General features: G+C 38.4%; 1 protein-coding gene across 6 annotated transcripts in view; it reads right to left on the bottom strand.

Moving 5' to 3' along the window:
* The window catches only part of SCAPER (S-phase cyclin A associated protein in the ER), a 486,665-nt gene that overhangs the window by 71,623 nt on the left and 397,439 nt on the right, over nt 1–17,603 (bottom strand). For all 6 annotated transcript variants that reach the window (XM_034993780.1, XM_034993784.1, XM_034993785.1 and 3 more), the window contains one exon: nt 7,912–8,144. In XM_034993780.1, the coding sequence (XP_034849671.1) occupies nt 7,912–8,144 (233 nt within the window). The remainder of the gene's footprint in view (nt 1–7,911; nt 8,145–17,603) is intronic.

The raw sequence follows: 17,603 nt of genomic DNA, 5'->3' as shown, positions 1-17,603 counted from the left end.
TTGATTGTTCAGGACTGTGCTGTTTAATTTCCATGTATATGTAAATTTTTCAGCTTTCCTCCCATTATTGTTTTCTAGTTTCATACCATTGTGGTAGGAAAAGATAATTGATAAAATTTCTATATTCTTAAATTTGTTGAGACTTGTTTTGTGGCCTAATATATGATCTATCCAAGAAAATATTCCATGTGCACTTGAGAAGAATATATATTCTGCTGCTGTTGGATAGAATGTTCCAAATATATTAGGTCCTTTTGGCCTACAGCATTTAAATCTGCTGTTTCCTTATTGATTCTCTGTCTGGTACATCTGTCGATTGTTGGGAATGGGGTATTAAAGTCAATAACTATTATCATATTATTGTTTATTTCCTTTAGTTCTATTAGTATTTGTTTTATATATTTAGGTGCTCCAGAGTTGGGTACATAAATATTTATCACTGTTATATCTTCTTAGTAGACTGACCCCTTTATCAATATACAATGACCTTCTTTGTCTCTTTTGACTATTTTTAGCTTAAAATCCATTTTGTTTGATATAAATATAGCTATCCCTGCTTTCTCTTAGTTACCATTTCCTTGAAGTATCTCTTTCCATCCCTTCACTTTGTATGTCCTTAATGCTAAAATGAGTCTCTTGTAGGAAGCATATTGTTGGATCTTGTTATTTCATCCATTCAGCCACTCTATGTGCTTTGATTAGAGAATTTAATCCAATTACACCTAAAGTAATTATCAATTAGTAAGGACTCGCTATTGCTATTTTGTTGTTTTCTGATTGTTTTGTACTTTCCTTATTCCTTGCTTCTTTTCTTGCAGTCTGCCTTTGTGATCTGATGACTCTGCGGTGGTGTGATTTGACTCCTATATAATAATCTTTTGTGTATGTACTACAGGTTTTCCTTTGTGGATACAAAGAGGCTTAAATAAAATATATTTATTACATTCCACTTTAAGCAGATAAGTTTGACAGTATATAGAAACTTTATGCTTTTACTTCTCCTCTGCTCACATTTTGGGTTATTGATGCTACAATTTATATTTTTTATAGTGTGTATCCAATAACCATAGCAAATTACTGTAGTTATGGTTACTTTTAATACATTTGATTTTTAACCTTTAAACTAGGATTGTAAGTGAATTGTGCACCACCATTACAGTATCAGACATTTAGACTTTGCCTATATGTTTGCTATTTCCAGTGAGTATTACACGTCCATGTGTTTTTGTTGTTATCCTCCTTTTGTTTCAGCTTGAAGAATGCCCTTTAGCATTTCTTGTAAGGCAGGTCTAATGGTGGTGAACTTCTTCAGCTTTTGTTTGTTTGGGAAAATCTTTATTTCTTCTTTATTTCTGAAGGACAGCATCACCAGGTACAGCATTCTTGGTTGACATTTTTTTCTTTCCATATTTTGAAAGGCTGTGCCTTGATGTTGGGCGGGGCTGCAGGCTGGACTTCAGGTAGGCTGCTGGCTGTACTCTGGTGTTGGACAAGTTTGTCCGCTGGGTTCTCTGGTGGTCAGGGGCTCCCAGCTATATCTCATAGTTGGATGGGGCTATAGGCTATGCTTTGAGGTTTCCCAGGGTCATTGTTCAGGCTTCCTGGTTATGTGTGGGGCAAGAAACTATGGTCAACAGTTGGGCAGAGATGCTGGGTTGACTACCTGTCTGAGCATAGCTGTAGGATGGGCTTCATGGCTGCTTGGGTTCTTTGGCTGGTCAAGACCCGAGGTAATGCTGAGCAGCTGGGCAGGGATGTCAGTTTGCTTCCCCGCCTGGGTGGGAATATTAGAACAGGCTCTACAGCCAGTACAACCTGGTGACTGAGGAACCAAATCAGGCCGAACGGCCAACCAAGCTCCTTGCCCAGATGGGACTATTGGTTCAGCTCTGTGAATGGGCAGAAATGCTGAGATTTCTGCTCAGGAATGCAGTCCACCAGGATTTGAGAGCTGATTGCTGTGAGTATCCCCGCCCCCTCCCCCCCGACCTCCTGCCACCCCAGCCCTGTGTGATTGAGCCCTGCAGATTCCCCTAGTGATCCTGCAGACTTCCCAGTGATCCTCATGAGGCAAAACCCAAGTGGGCCTCCTAGGGAGTGTCCTACAACCCCGGGGGAGCTGTATGTTTACTTTGGGCTCTCTTTTTGCACTGGAGAAACTACAGGCTTAGCAGGACCCTCTCAGTGTAGCACTGTGCCAGTCTGGGGGAGGGGTAATGTGCTCAGAGTGTTAGCTCTTCCTTTTACCCTTCTAATGCAGTTCTTCTCGGTCTCTGAGGTTCAGGGAGGGTACTTCAGCCTCATCCACCCTCAATTTCTGGTATTTTCACAGTAGCGTCTTATCTATGTATAGTTGTTAGTTGGTCTTCTTGTGAGGGGGACTGGAGTTGGCAGGAACCTATGTTGCCATCTGGTCAATGACACAATCAGCTCTATACTAGAGAACTAAGATCTTATAAACAGAGACCTACCCCAAGGAATTAGCACTGCTCCAAACAAGCAGAAGCATCATCTGTGGCACTGTGCTTCCACTTTAGTACAGGATGGTTGGTAATATTTTAGTGCATTCCGTCCATATCTCAGCAAAGTTCTGAAGGCTTAAAGTCCAAGGTCAAGGGGCTGACAATATTGAACTCCTCTGAGGACTCTCTTTGGTTTTCAGATGGCTGCCCTTTTGCTGCCTCTTCACACAGTTGTCCCTCTGTAACGTGCCTAGTGTTCTTAATATATGAAGGCTCAAAAGAATGATGCTGTATAATATTGTGTAAACCTATGATTACTCATAGGTAATCTTTGGGTAGGTCAATTTGGCAATATGGACAAAAACCCTTAATGCATATTCTTTTGACCTAGAGATTCTACTTGTTAGCATTTATTTTAAGAAAACAATCATTTGCAGGGAAAGATGAGCATACAAAGATGTTCTTCATAGTGGTATCTGTAGTAAAAAAACTAGAATAAACCTACATGAGTAATAAAAGGTTACTTGAAGCAAATCATTGCTACATAATGAAATACTTGGAAAGCCAGTAAAAAGTAATTTGCAAGTTCCTATTGATTTAGAAAAATAAATAAAAACATGATAAGTAATATGTACAAGTATTACAGGTTTTTTTTTTTTTTTTTGATAAAATAACCACATGTTGTACACCAAAGGCAACCCAGTGATTATCTTTGGGTGGAAGGATTCAAGGTAATTTTTGTGTGTTTACAAAAATACCCATTGTTCTCTTCTGTGTTTTCCAAATTGTTTTTCTCATTGAGCACACATTACTTCTGTAATTAGGAAAAAGAAGTTATTTTGAAAAGGAGAAATGAGAGAGAAACAGCCAAGCCATCTGTTATTGCAAGAGAACCTGGACACTTAAAGACACAGCAGTAGAGTGAAGGTGATAAATCGGAGAGAGTGACAAGGCAGAATCAATAAGTAGTAAAGACTGGCTTGAATATTGGTTTGATAAAGGAGTCTCTGAGAGGAGTCTGACAATGCTCAGATTGCTGGCTTAAGTAACTGAATGGGATATTGGTGCCACCGATAAGGACAGAGGACACAGGAAAAGGGGTTCCTCTCGGTGGAAAGATTATGCGTTCAGTTTTAAACTTGTGGAGCCTGACATGCCTATGCTACCTCCTGACATGTGGCTAGGGTTTGTTGGCTAGCAAAATGCTAAAGTACAGTTTTATAACTTCTTGAATAGATGCCTTACATTTGATAACTTTCGATTCCAAAGACTGGTATCAGTGACTTGGACTTATTTATTTGCCTTTTGGTTGTACAGTTTGATTTTTCTGTTTTGAGAGATAAATATAAATTTCTAATTGGATATGATGAAAAGAATTGTGCTTCAGCAAAAGACTTCAAAGAGCCCAAGCAACCCTGTAGAAGAACAAAGATGGAGGCATCACCTCCTGATTTCAAACTATAATACAAAGCTCTAGTAACCAAAATAGTATGGTACCAGCATAAAGACAGACACATAGACCAATGGAACAGAACTGAGAACCCAGAAATAAACCCATGCATCTACAGTCCACAAATATTTGACAAGGGAGCCAAGAATACTCAATGGGGAAAGGATAGTCTCTTCAATAAATGGTGCTGGGAAAACTGGATAACCACTTGCAGAAGAATGAAATGGGAGCTCTATCTTACACCACTCACAAAAATGAACTTGACAAATGTTAAGACCTGAAACCATTTAACTCCTAGAAGGAAACACAGGGGAAAAACTCCTTTCAGTGGACTTGGCAATTCTTTTTTGCATATGATACCAAAAGCAAAAGCAACAGAAGGAAAAATAAAGAAGTGGGACTACATCAAACTTCAAAGTTTCTGCACAGCAGAAGAAACAATCAACAAAATGAAACGGCAACCTATTGAATGGGAGAAAATATCTGCAAACTATATGTCAGATAAGGGGTTAATATCCAACATACATAAGGAACTCCTACAACTCAATAGTAAAAACACAAATAATCTGATTGAAAAGTGGGCAAAGGACCTGAATAGACATTTTTCCAAAGAACATACAGATGGCCAACAGGTACAGGAAGAGATGCTCAACATCACTGATCATCAGGGAAATGCAAATCAAAACTACAATAAGCTACCATGTTGTACTTCTAGGAATGGTTATTATCAAAAAGACAAGAGATAATTTTGGCAAGGATGTCAAGAAAAGTGGACCCTTGTACACTTTTAGTGGAAATGTACATTTGTATGGCCACTGTGGAAAATAGTACGGAGAACAGAACTACTATATGATCCATCAATTCCACTTCTATGTATATATCTGAGGGAAATGAATCACCATCTCAAAGAAATATCTGCACTCCCATGTTCACTGCAGCATTATTGAGAATAGCCAACACATGGAAACAATTCTAAGTGTCTATCAATGGTCTATCAATGGATGAATGGATAAAGAAAATATGGCATGTGTGTGTGTCTTTGTGTGCGTATAATGGAATATTATCCAAAAAAGGAAGGAAATCCTGCCATTTGCAACAACATTGATGGACCTTGAAGACATTATGCTAAGTAAAATAAGTTAGATAGTAAAAGACATATACTGTATGATGTGTCTTAGATGTAGAATCTAAAAAAGCTGAACTTCTAGAAATAAAGAATAGAAGGCCTGGGGGCTAGGGGAAATGAGATGTTAGTCAAGGGTACAAGGGTAGAAACTTCCATTTGTAAGATGAATACGTTTTGGGGCGCCTGGGTGGCTCAGTTGGTTAAGCAACTGCCTTCGGCTCAGGTCATGATCCTGGAGTCCCAGGATCGAGTCCCGCATCGGGCTCCCTGCTTGGCAGAGAGTCTGCTTCTCCCTCTGCCCCTCCCCCTCTCATGTGCTCTCTCTCATTCTCTCTCTCTGAAATAAATAAATAAAATCTTTAAAAAAAAAAAAAGATGAATACCTTTTGGGGATGCAATTTACAGCATGGTGACTATAGTTAACAATACTGTGTCATGTACTTGAAAGTTGCTAAGAGAGTAGCTTTTAAATGTTTCACCACACATACATAAAAGGTAATCACGGGAGGTGATGGAGGTGTTAACTAACCTTATTGTGGTAATTATTTGCAGTATATCTGTATCAAATCATCACATGGTACACCTTAAACTTATACATTGTTATATGTCAACCATGTCTCAAGAAAGTTGGAAAAAATAGAATTGTGGAGCTTCAGGGTTGGTCCATTTCCTGAGCAAATTTCAAATAAGTGTTTTTTCAAATTGCAATCTGCTTCTATCCTACAAACAATACTGCTTTCATAGAACTGTGCTAAACACTGTAACTGCCAATATTTTCACTTTATAGAAAAAAGTTCTGATTTTTGACAGCCAAATGATAATATTTAGATATTCTGTTAAAGGTCTTTTTGTTTTTGTATCCCAGGACCTTGTATGGTGTCTGGCACAAACTGCTACAGGTGACCTTTGCAGGAACTGATAAATATTTCTGAGAATCCCTTAGATCTAGACACTTGACCGAACCATGTAAAATAATAAGGACTGGTATTACCATCTTTGTTAAAAATCCTCTTGACTCTTTTATGCCAGATGAGGAGAAGGAGGAGACACATGTCAGTGTGCTCCGCTCCAGCTCCACTTCCGGACCGCAGGCCAGAGAACAGCACCAAAGACTGTTGGAACTCTCTCTGCCCAGCTTTACAACTCTACAGATAGAAACTGACAACAAATTCCCAGGTTATGGTGGGGAGTGGGGTGAGATCTCTTGTCAGTATATCTGAGGAGGTGAGAAAGCAAGCATGGAAATAATTAGACATGTTCTGTTTGCTTCATTAGGCAGATCTAAACTACAGTTTGTGGTTCTATACATAGCCATCATGAAGCCAACTAACAATGCATTATATATAAGAAAACAATCTTCACCCAAAGTGGTTCAAGTCAGAGAAAGAGCAGCAGAGTTTCATTCTAAAGGACTGTGATTATCCATCATCCTTTTTAAGTTACAAGAAATTTGGTTTGGCAGATTACCAGTTATTTTTTCCCCCAATACCTTCCTCCTTTATGAAGGATCTAGTAACTATAATAATATATGTGAAAATGTATGTACTTTCTCCTGGAAAGCCCATTAGAATTACACTGAAGCCTTTGGCTGGTCCTTCCACCTCATCACAGCCAAGGTATGGACAAGAATGCAGGTTGCTGCATCACACGGTAGCCCAAGGGAGAATGCTCGAACAGAATGGCATGTATCAGCAAGCAGAGAGGGCTAGGTTCTACAGTGACCTAAGGAGATGGGGAAATTGAATGGGATCAAGCAACTGAGAGAAAGGTCAGGGAGGGTAAAAGTCAAGTGCTTTAAGATAAATGGTTGTGAACCCAAGGGGCCTAGTACTCTCTAGCAATAAATATGCTTGGGGAAAAAGGGCAGGCAGATGGAAGGGAAAAGTGAACAAAGTAATCAAGGGTAAGAAAGATATCAAATGAAACGACTGTTCTCAAGAAAGCACTAGAAAAACCAGAGGAAATTTATGAACTCTTTTGAGGCAAATGCAGAAGAGGACATTCTCTTTTCTCCTATTAACCTACCATAAGCTTCAGAGCAACAAACTGCATGGATTTTGGAAGCCAGAGATCAGTCCTGATCACAGAAAAGTTACTGATAGGTGGGGTAAGTAACTGATTAACACTAAATGGAATCCTGTTGGGAAATTAAATGTCCTACCTGATTCAAGATTCATGAGGGAAAAAGAGTTCAGATGTCAGAATAGGAGTAAATTTCCCTGGAGAAAAGGTGACCTTTAGGAGTGAACAAGGTTGACCTTGAACAGGTGTCAGAAATCACTACATTTGTGTAGTGGAAAGCACACAGGTTTTGGGAGTCCAGCTAGACCTGAGTTTTGATCTCAAATCTCCAACGTACTTTTAATTTATTTATTACATAAACTTAGGCAAAGCACTTAACCTCTCTGAGCAACTTCCCCACCTACAAAGTCTGAATTAGAAATCCTATACCTATAGAGCTGCAAAGCCTCTATTACCATACCATATACATAATGAATGCTCCATAAATGGTAGCTATTACTGTTTTAAGTCTGAACCAAAATTAAAACCAGAGATGACCTGAAATAGGGGAATTCTCAGAAATTCTTGAGTTGGGAAATAGTTGACAGAAAGAAAGTTATAAAAGCTTGGACACTATATATTCTAACATCAAATATCTAAATATCAAGAATGACAGATGAGCTCTAACTGTATTGCTTTTCATTAGTAGGACTTTTCTTCTCTGTTGTACAAAACGTAGTATATTTTCCACCAAGAATTTATGGATGGTGTTGTGAGAACCAATGCCATCACATGGGCCCTGAGATTTAAATAATTTTAATATAATATTTTTTTAAAGAAGAAGAAAGTTTGAAGAAATCTAGCAATTTTACCTGATGAGGTCCTGAACTCGAGTGTTAAAAGCATCACCTTGTGAGGGTTTGTTTTTCATTTCCTGTGTCGATATTTTTGGTGTAGCTGGCCGGCTGTTTCCATCTGGTCGATTGGCAATCAGGCAGCTAAAAACCACAGCACTGACTTTGAGAAGTCCAGCTGTCAAACCTTCAAAAACTTGCTTATTTGTATTTCTTCCCAAAATAGCATTATTTTCATCAGGAACATAAACCTAGATAGAAAAAAATATAGTAATTGTATTTCAGTAAAACGACCAGAAATGGACAGAGATAATTTGGAAACTTTCTGGAATCCTAAGTAATTTTGAAATTGTAGAGGTGGCTAGCTAAATGTTTAGGTGTTGGTTCTGAAGTTCGGCTGCTGAGTTCAAGTCTCAGCTTTGCCCTTGCTAGTTGAGCGACCTTGGGCAGGTTACTACTTCCAAGCTTCATTTTCTCCTTTATAAAACAGGGACAACGACAGTGCCTATATCTTAGGGTTCTTGTGAGGATTAAGTGAGCTAATCCACATAAAATGCTTAGCTCATGCCTAGGCATCTAGTAAGTACTCAATAAATATTATTTATTCAATTGAATAAATTATATTAAAAATTTGTATGAGCCCAGAAAATGAACCAAGTGGTAAACTGACAGCAGCACTGTTTTCTTGTTAAAGTGAATGCTAAAAATATCTAATCTAAATTTCTCTATTAAAATGAAATTTGTATTTCTTATCACAAAATGGCAAAACAGTTTTTCCTAATACATAGGATCATATTTGGCTATCTTTGTGTATAGTTTACAGGAAGTAACATGGTTAAAAGTTGGGACTAGGAGTTAGAACCTGGGTTTGTAATTGCAGCAGTAAATCAACCTGTGTAAATTCTGAGAACGATGTCTGGCACACAGGTAAGCCCCACAGACGTGTTATCTGCTACTACACTGCTACTCTTACTATGATTCTATTATTGCCAGGAGTAAATACTACTGCGTATGAACATCAGCTCTCATAGAAAAGGATGACTTCAGAAGTACAAGGGTTAAATACATAATTACCATGCTGGGAGCTCTGTGCCCTTGTTCTGCGATGCTGGCTACTTAAAGGCTTACTCTTCCCAGGAAGAGGAGGGGCTGCCTCCTGAAGGCCTTACTACCAAGAAAGGGGCAGAGACAATAGGCTAAGGATGGGAAGAAAGGAGGTCTGGACTTGGAATCAGATGGTACTATATTCAAGATCCAGTTTTTCTTCTAGTGGATTACATGACTTTAATAATTTTACATTCTGAGATATAGTTTCTATAGCTGCCTACCTGCTGGGACTACTATAAAGTTCAAATAATAGGAAGAAGGGGAAAACACCTGGCGAACTATTACACTTGACAAATGCACTTAGTAACAATCAGCCTTTGCTTATCCTCACTCTATACCTGCACCAGTTCTATCAGAAGATAGAGGAATAAATGACCACTTGGATTTAAAAAGAGGATCTTTATAAACACAAGCAAATGTTCCTTCCATTCCTTTTGTTGTTGTTCATGTAGACATTCCATGAAAATCACTTTTCTGAGAACGGCCTGTTTAAGACTGTTGACCATAAGTTATCTCTGACCACTGAGCCATTCTGAAGCCCAAGTAATTAGAGTAGAATATTTCTGCAGTGTGTGCTCCAGTTAACTGGTGAAAGTTCCCTTTGAAACTCTATAGCAGTTATAAAACAGTCACACAAACCTCTTCAGGTTGTGACTAGCGTAACCTAGCCTGTCCCAATACAGAAGGTGGTATATGACGAATGGAGTTCGAACCTAGGATTTCTGCATAGGTTGGAATGAGCAGGTTATGCTGCAATGAAACACTCGTCAAAAATGTCAGTGGCTTCAAACAAGAAAGCTTAATTTTTCATTCACATGACATGTCCATGTCAGGCTGCCTGAGGCTCTGCTCTGCATCCCTGTTGTCCTTACTTTGGAGCCCAGGTGACAAAGCAACCACCATTTATAGCAACAAAGACCAAAAGAACTTTCTAAGATAATCAAAGTGTTTCAGTCTACACTGTTCTATATCTGCACTAGTCACATGTGGCTTTTGAGCACTGGAAATGTGGTTAATGTGACACAGGGACCGATTTTTTAAATTTCAGTTAGTTTTATTTTAATAGTGGCCAGTGTATCAGACAGTACAGAGCACTACAGGTCACAGTGGCAGCGAAGAAAAAAGATCTCTGTAAGGTCCTGCATCAACATTAAATGCATTACTTGGAAGTGACACCATTTTGCTCACACCTTACTGGCTGGAAGTAATCACAGTCCAACCCAACCACCAGGGAGCCAAGAAATGTCATCCTACTACGTACTTGGAAAGAGGGAGAGAAGCAGAACATTTGGTCCACAGTACTATTAACTACATGGTTTTGTTAGTTCCATTATGACTATACATATATTATTTATAGTTAAGTTATTTAGCATATGATGATTATATTTACTTTCTTATACAAATTTTTGGTTTTAGTCAGGTAACTTTTTTTGTATGCTGAATTTCCTATTTATCTGTCATTAATTCATTGTCACCCTTTCTGGTTAAAGTGGAATTTCCTCTCAAGTTCAAACACATCAGGGATTGTTGGTTCTTTTTAGCCTCCTCAGTGGAGACATTCTCCCTGAAACCTACCACACCCCTGCACTAATCTGGCCTGCTTGCTCTGTAAGCCCACTACAGGACTCTCATTTTGAGATTGTCCTTCATCTTCATCTTAAGAATTCCTCCCACCCCTTCCTGGGTTAGATTCCCTTTATTTCTTGGATTCCACGTCTTCTTTTTCTTCTCATTCTCTCATTTTGTTGAGGAATATATTCCAACAACTTCCTTAGAAAGGGTGCAGCACTGGGTGTTATACGCAACTAATGAATCATCAAAAACTAATGATGTACTGTATGGTGGTTAACTTAACATAATAATAATAATAAAAAGAAAGGGTGCATGAGAAAGAAAAATTTTGAGACCCGTGTGTCTGTAAATATCTTTCTTTCATCCTTATACTTGATTGATAGTTTGGCTGAATAGAGAATTCTTAGTTGTAACTACTTTTTCTTTGGAGTTTTGAAAGACTGCTCCCCTGTTTCCAACTTCAAGCACTGTTAAAAGGTCCAATCTAATTCTTAATATTTTTGTACATGGCCTGTTCCTTTCTGGGAACTTTTAGGAACTTCTTATTCCTGATTTCCTGTGTCTTGGTATAGGTCACTTTTTTTTTTTTTTTTGGTGTAAAAACTCAGTGGTCTTTTTAATCAGAAAACCACGTTTCACTTATGGGGAAATTTCTTGCATTATTTCTTTGCTAATTTCCTCCCATTCATTTTCTCTGTTGGACTTTGGTCCTGAACTGAGCGTGTAATTTTCTTATATTTTGTTTTCTCCTGCCTTTCATCTCTTTGTTTTTTGTCCTACTTCTTAGGTGATTTCCTTAACTTTATTTTCCAGTCCTTCTACGAGGTTTTTCATCTGTGATATTTCTAATTTTCAGGAGCTCTTTTTTTTTTTTTAAAGATTTATTTATTCATTTGAGAGAAAGAGAAAGAGCAGCATGTGTGGGAGAGGGTCAGAGGGAGAGGGAGAGAGAGAATCTCAAGCAGACTCTGCACTGAGCACGGAGCCCCACGGGGGGCTCACTCCTACCACCCTGAGCCAAAACCAAGAGTTGGACACTTAACTGACTGAGCCACCCAGGCGCCCTAGTTTCAGGAGCTCTTTTTGGCTCCCTATATGTTTTGTTTTTATAGTTTCTTGTTTTATGGATACAATATTTCTCATCTCTATGAAATTATACTTTTTTAAGATTTTATTTTGTTTCCTACATGGTCTCTGTCTCCTTTGAGTTCTTTCTCTGTACTTTAGATTGTAAGCTTTCCTTAAATATGTGGTCATGTGGGGCTTTCTGCTCATACTCAAGACTGATACATACAGATTAGTGTATCACAATCTTGATCCAATTATAAGCTGGATACAAACTCTGTGTGAAGGGCTTCAATTTGGGTGACTAAACAGAGACCTAGCTTTCCCAGTGAGGAATCCCAAATATTAGTATTTATATGTCTGTTCTCCCAGGAGAGTTGGTTTCATAAGAATGAAATCCTGTATCTTCCAGGCCTGGAGTATATAAGATGGGCTGCCCATTTTTGCAGAGATTCATAGAAGAAGGAGGCTGAGTGGCTCATTATTTAAGGAATAGATTTTTCCTAAATCATTTTGTTTTTGTATGACTTTTTGTGCCTGTAGATGGTATCCCCATGCCTGTAGTAACTTTGGTTCAAACTCTTGTCTTCTGCCACAGTTGCGGGGAGGAGGCTCTTGGCTCTACATATGGCAGATGAAATCCAGGGCAGCTAAACTGCCTCTTATTTATTTATTTGAAAGATTTTATTTATTTATTTGACAGAGAGAGACACAGCAAGAGCAGGAACACAAGCAGGGGGAGTGGGAGAGGGAGAAGCAGGCTTCCTGCCGAGCAGGGAGCCTGATGTGGGGCTCAATCCCAGGACCCTGGGATCATGACCTGAGCTGAAGGCAGATGCTTAACGACTGAGCCACCCAGGTGCCCTTAGTTATTTATTTTTAAGATTTATTTATTTATTTATTTGACACAGAGAGAGAGAGAGAGAGGGAATACAAGCAGGGGGAATGGGAGAGGGAGAAGCAGGCTTCCCGCTGAGCAGAAAGCCCAATGCAGGGCTTGATCCCAGGACCCTGGGATCATGACTTGAACTGAAGGCAGATGCTTAACGACTGAGCCACTCCCCATAAACTGCCTCTTATTTAGACTGCCAACCAATTACCCTCTTTCCAGCCCCACTTTCATCCTCATCTTCTGAGAAACCTGGTGCCTCTAATTCTTGTGCCTTCTGGAGTTCTGTGGCACAAATTTTCTCCTGACATTTTTCTTCCTGTTAATTTAGGTTTTAGTTTTCAGGTAACTGTCTTTCAGCTATCTGCTTTCCAGATTAAAACATATTTGCTTTCCTTTTCTTCCCATTTTCTTTGTTTTTGAGGATTCAGGCCTGTATCTATCTACTGTAATATTAGCAGTGCCCTCAGGCAGAGAAAATGTAACTTGTGTGTTCAAATTGGCCACATTTTAAAATTAACTCAATAAATCCAACAAAAACACAACTTTCTTTTTTCTTTTATACACTACAGAGAGAATATGAGAAATACATTTCTGGGTAATGTCAGGTTTCTCCATCATCACAAATTTTCATAATCCTTTCTTTTCGAGAAACTTGTACTCTTTTTCATCAGGTATTTCAAATAAAACACTATGCATGTGTATTTGGCAATCTTTCGTTTAATTAGAAGTACTTTATCCACAAATTGCATCTTTAAAGAATATAGTTGAGAATTAAGAAAAAATAAAATCTAAGATACCAAAATTAGTGTCATTTATTTAATCACTTGCTTATCTGATATTTGCGTATCTACTATGTAAGTGATCAAGGGATCAGAGTGATGTTCTGTTCACCTTAAGGGTCATTCAGACCCCAGAGACTCTGATTTTACAAAAAACTGTAACAAGCTGTGGTTTCGTGGTTTATAGAAGAACAGAAAGAACAATATAAAAGAGAAAAGTGGTGACCATTTTAGAAACAGGCAGTAGCAAAATGTGACACCAATTCTGGAAACACAAGAAAGGACATATATGAGTGCAAAAAGGCACTTCAGTGTGAGACTCAGTTATTTCTATGACTAGCTCATCTTTATTTCTTCTGATATTATTACTTACTATATATCAGTGTAACTGCTTATGCTCAAAATGACAACCTAAAGATACCCCCCCCCCAAAAGGGGTATGAGCCATACTCACTGAGAGGGGGGTAAGAGAAGGAAGGATGGAGATTAACATCTATGAGGTTTTTCTACTAAGCCAAAAATGCTTAAGCATTTTTCTTATATCATCACATTTAATTTTTACAGATTAATAATTCAAGTTCAGAGATATCGAGGACATGCTAGTTAACGGAAGGTCTGGGACTTGAACCTGAGTTTATTAGACTTTAAAGCCCATGTGCTTTCGGGGCACCTGGGTGGCTCAGTCGTTAAGCGTCTGCCTTCAGCTCAGGTCATGATCCCAGGGTCCTGGGATCGAGCCCCGCATCGGGCTCCCTGCTCCGCGGGAAGCCTGCTTCTCCCTCTCCCACTCCCCCTGCTTGTGTTCCCTCTCTTGCTGTGTCTCTCTCTGTCAAATAAATAAATAAAATCTTTAAAAAAAAAAAAAGCCCATGTGCTTTCTCTTACCCCACACTGACTTCCTCTCATTGGGTACCTCTTTTACTGAGGATTCTGTAGAATCTCTGTCTTTGGTGGAGGGAAGTGAATATTGGTCATGGGCCAAATACTGTTTTTCTGATGCCTCCACCATTAAAAAAAAAAAAAAAAAAGAAGAAGAAGAAGAATTCTATAAGAGCTTTATCTTGGCCAAAGGGTAAGAAAATATTATATTTAAGGGTTGTTGGGATAATTCTGGGTTAAATGTACTAATCTCATTATTCAGAAACTGTCAACGTGGTTTGAGCATCAAATGTCACTTCTTCACTGGCCCTAAGAAAATAAGCTCAGTGTAAAGTAAATCAGATATATTTTTACGATATTCTTATATTCTCTGTCCACCAATGACAACTTTTGATTTTCTATTTCATTGGGGAGTTCTACTTAATTTTAGAAACACCATTTGGCAGTTTCTCATAAAGTAAACACAAATTGAAAAACTTCTCAACAATCTGGCAGTTAGATGAAGAACCTTATGGCCTGCAGGAGCCAAGCTTCCCTTGTTAGGCTTGCTGCACTGAATCCTGGGACTTCAGACCTAGGTCTAAAGGCCCTTACTATACTGAACAGTCTTTTACTTTCTCCCCATAATTTTCTAGTTTCCAACGGTCTAAGTTAGCCTGACATTCAGTTCAGTCCATCATATTTTTCCATAGAATTCTGTGCATGTATATGTGTGTTTTCTCATTTAGTATTGATCCCTTCACTGCTGAGAACAGACTTTTCTTTTGCTTGTAATCTTTGGTGAAGTCTTTTTTGGTCTCACCAGGACATTTTATTCAAATGGCCATAGAAATTTTCCTTATCCTTCAATATATAGATTTTTCTTTTGCAATGCTTTAATAGGAAACCAATGTTTCATCTAGGAAAGAATAATTTTCTTTTTTTTTTAGGATTTTATTTATTTATTCATAAGAGACAGAGAGAGATAGAGAGAGAGGGAGGCAAGGCAGAGGGAGAAGCAGGCTCCCCGTGGAGCAGGGAGCCCGATGCGGGACTCGATCCCAGGATCCTGGGATCACAACCTGAGCTGAAGGCAAACACTTAACCAACTGAATCACCCAGGCACCCATAGGAAAGAATTTCAAAATTGCCTAAATTAAGGTAAGGAGGGGCTTATCTTCAGTGAGACAAAAAGGTTCCTTCTCCTCTTTAAAAATGAGATTTGATAAAAAGAAACTTGCAGGAGAAGGTATCTATACTGTAAGGATAATGTATTCAGAGCAATACTCTATACTGTTGTCTTTTGTCTAGGTGGATATCACTGTTACTTGCCAGAGGTAAAATAACTCATTAGCAGCCTGCTCTTTGGGGGCACTTAGTAGATGAAAGGCACACTTAGAGTTCTGGTACATGTTTATAGACCGACACTGGAGTTTGAACATCCTTCCAGCACAGTTGCTTGGCCAAGGGCACGTTGCAAGTTGAGGGCCCTGTCCTTTAGGAAAGGTGTGCTAGCAAAATCCTCCCCTCCCCCCTGCTCACTGCCCTGATCTACTGCACACCTGGCTTACCTGAATCTGGAACACATTCCATCCTGGGGTGGGTGGTCTGTGAAGGGCAGGGGAAGGTTACCTTCCCGGCATGCAGCAGTGCTTGTAACCACCACCTGCTGGTATGTACCAGGCCTGGCCTGGGAAAAAACAGAGCTATGTAGCTTTTGGCTCTTCTGAAACTGTCACTCCTGAGGCAGAAATCTAAAACCACAATTTTTCTCCAATGGATGAAAGGTATTTCCTTTAGTATATTTCTTCAGAATATACTGGTATGGTCATTATCTTATAGTAGCAAATTACAAACTGATTTCATGTACATATTCTTACTATAAAATGTCTCCTTCCTCTCAAAAGATATTTGACCTTTGTAAAATCTGCAGATATTTCATATAGTTTTAGATCTAGAAAGAACCTCACAATCAATTTTTTTTTCATTTTATATTTGAGGAAACCATGGTCCAGAGGAGAAGACTTTCCTGAGGATAAAGAAACCATCAGGTTGGAATTGTACTGTGCTGCTTCTCTAAACCTATTCCAAGGAGAAATCCAATATTTATAGGACCAAGCCCCGAGGCAAAGTGTTTTAGCAAAATTAAATTAAAAGTCATTATCACTTTTAAAAGGCAAATTCACATTCTTTATCCACCACTACCCCACACTACCAAAGTAGTTTCAAAAACTTTCTACATTCTTTTTTGAAACACAGAAAGATGCTTTTCTTAGTAGTACAAATCCATCCTTCTGTAACATGATTCCATGAGAGAGAAAATTAACTTGGTAATCCAGCGGTAATTCTATCCAAATGATTTTTAGTATTGTGAAGTTGAGGTTATGTATTTTTAAGTTGTATAGTATATTTGTTCACAATGGTCAGTATATGAATTAAGTTCACTGAGAACCAATAGGAGATTGTTTAGAGATAAAGGCTTAACTCAAGAACCAAGAAAAATCTCAAGTAAACAACCTAACCTTACACTTAAAGGAGCTAGAAAAAGAACAACAATCGAAGCCTTAAAGCCAGCAGAAGGAAGGAAATAATAAAGATCAGAGCAGAAATAAATGAAAGAGAAACTAAAAAAACCCAACAACACAGTAGAACAAATCAATGAAACTAGGAGATGGTTCTTTGAAAAAATTAATAAAAATGATAAACTTCTAGCCAGACTTATCAAAAAGAAAAGAGAAAGGACCCAAGTAAATAAAATCACAATGGAGACAGGAGAAATAACAACCAACACTACAGAAATACAAACAATTATAAGAGAATATTATGAAGAACTATATGCCAACAAATTGGACAACCTGGAAGAAACAGATAAAAACTCCAAACAAACAAAAGTCCAGGACCAGATGGCTTCACAGGTGAATTCTACCAAACATTTAAAGAAGAATTAATACCCATTCTTCTCAAACTATTCCAAAAAATAGAAAGGGAAGGAAAACTTTCAAATTCATTCTATGAGGCCAGCATTACCCTGATACAAACCAGGTAAAGACTCCACTAAAAAAGAACTAAAAGCCAACATCCCTGATGAACATGGATGCAAAAATTCTCAATAAAATACTAGCAAACTGAATCCATTAATACATTAAAAGACTTATTCACCATGATCAAGTGGGACTTATTATTCAACACTCACCAATCAATCAACATGATATACCACACTAATAAAAGAAAGGATAAGAGCCATATGATCATGAGAACCAGAAAAAGCATTTGACAAAGTATAACGACCACTTATGATAAAAACCCTCAACAAAGTAGGTTTAGAGAGAATACCTCAACATACTTCAATATAATAAAGGCCATATATGAAAAATCCACAGCTAATATCATTCTCAATGGGGAAAAACTGAGAGCCTTGCCTCTATGGTCAGGAACAA

The sequence above is a fragment of the Mirounga leonina genome, unplaced genomic scaffold (assembly GCF_011800145.1).
Source record: "Mirounga leonina isolate KUSES-001 unplaced genomic scaffold, KU_Mleo_1.0 Mir_91, whole genome shotgun sequence".
In the NCBI taxonomy this organism is placed as follows: Eukaryota; Metazoa; Chordata; class Mammalia; order Carnivora; family Phocidae; genus Mirounga; species Mirounga leonina.
This window is presented reverse-complemented; position numbering and strand designations above follow the sequence as displayed.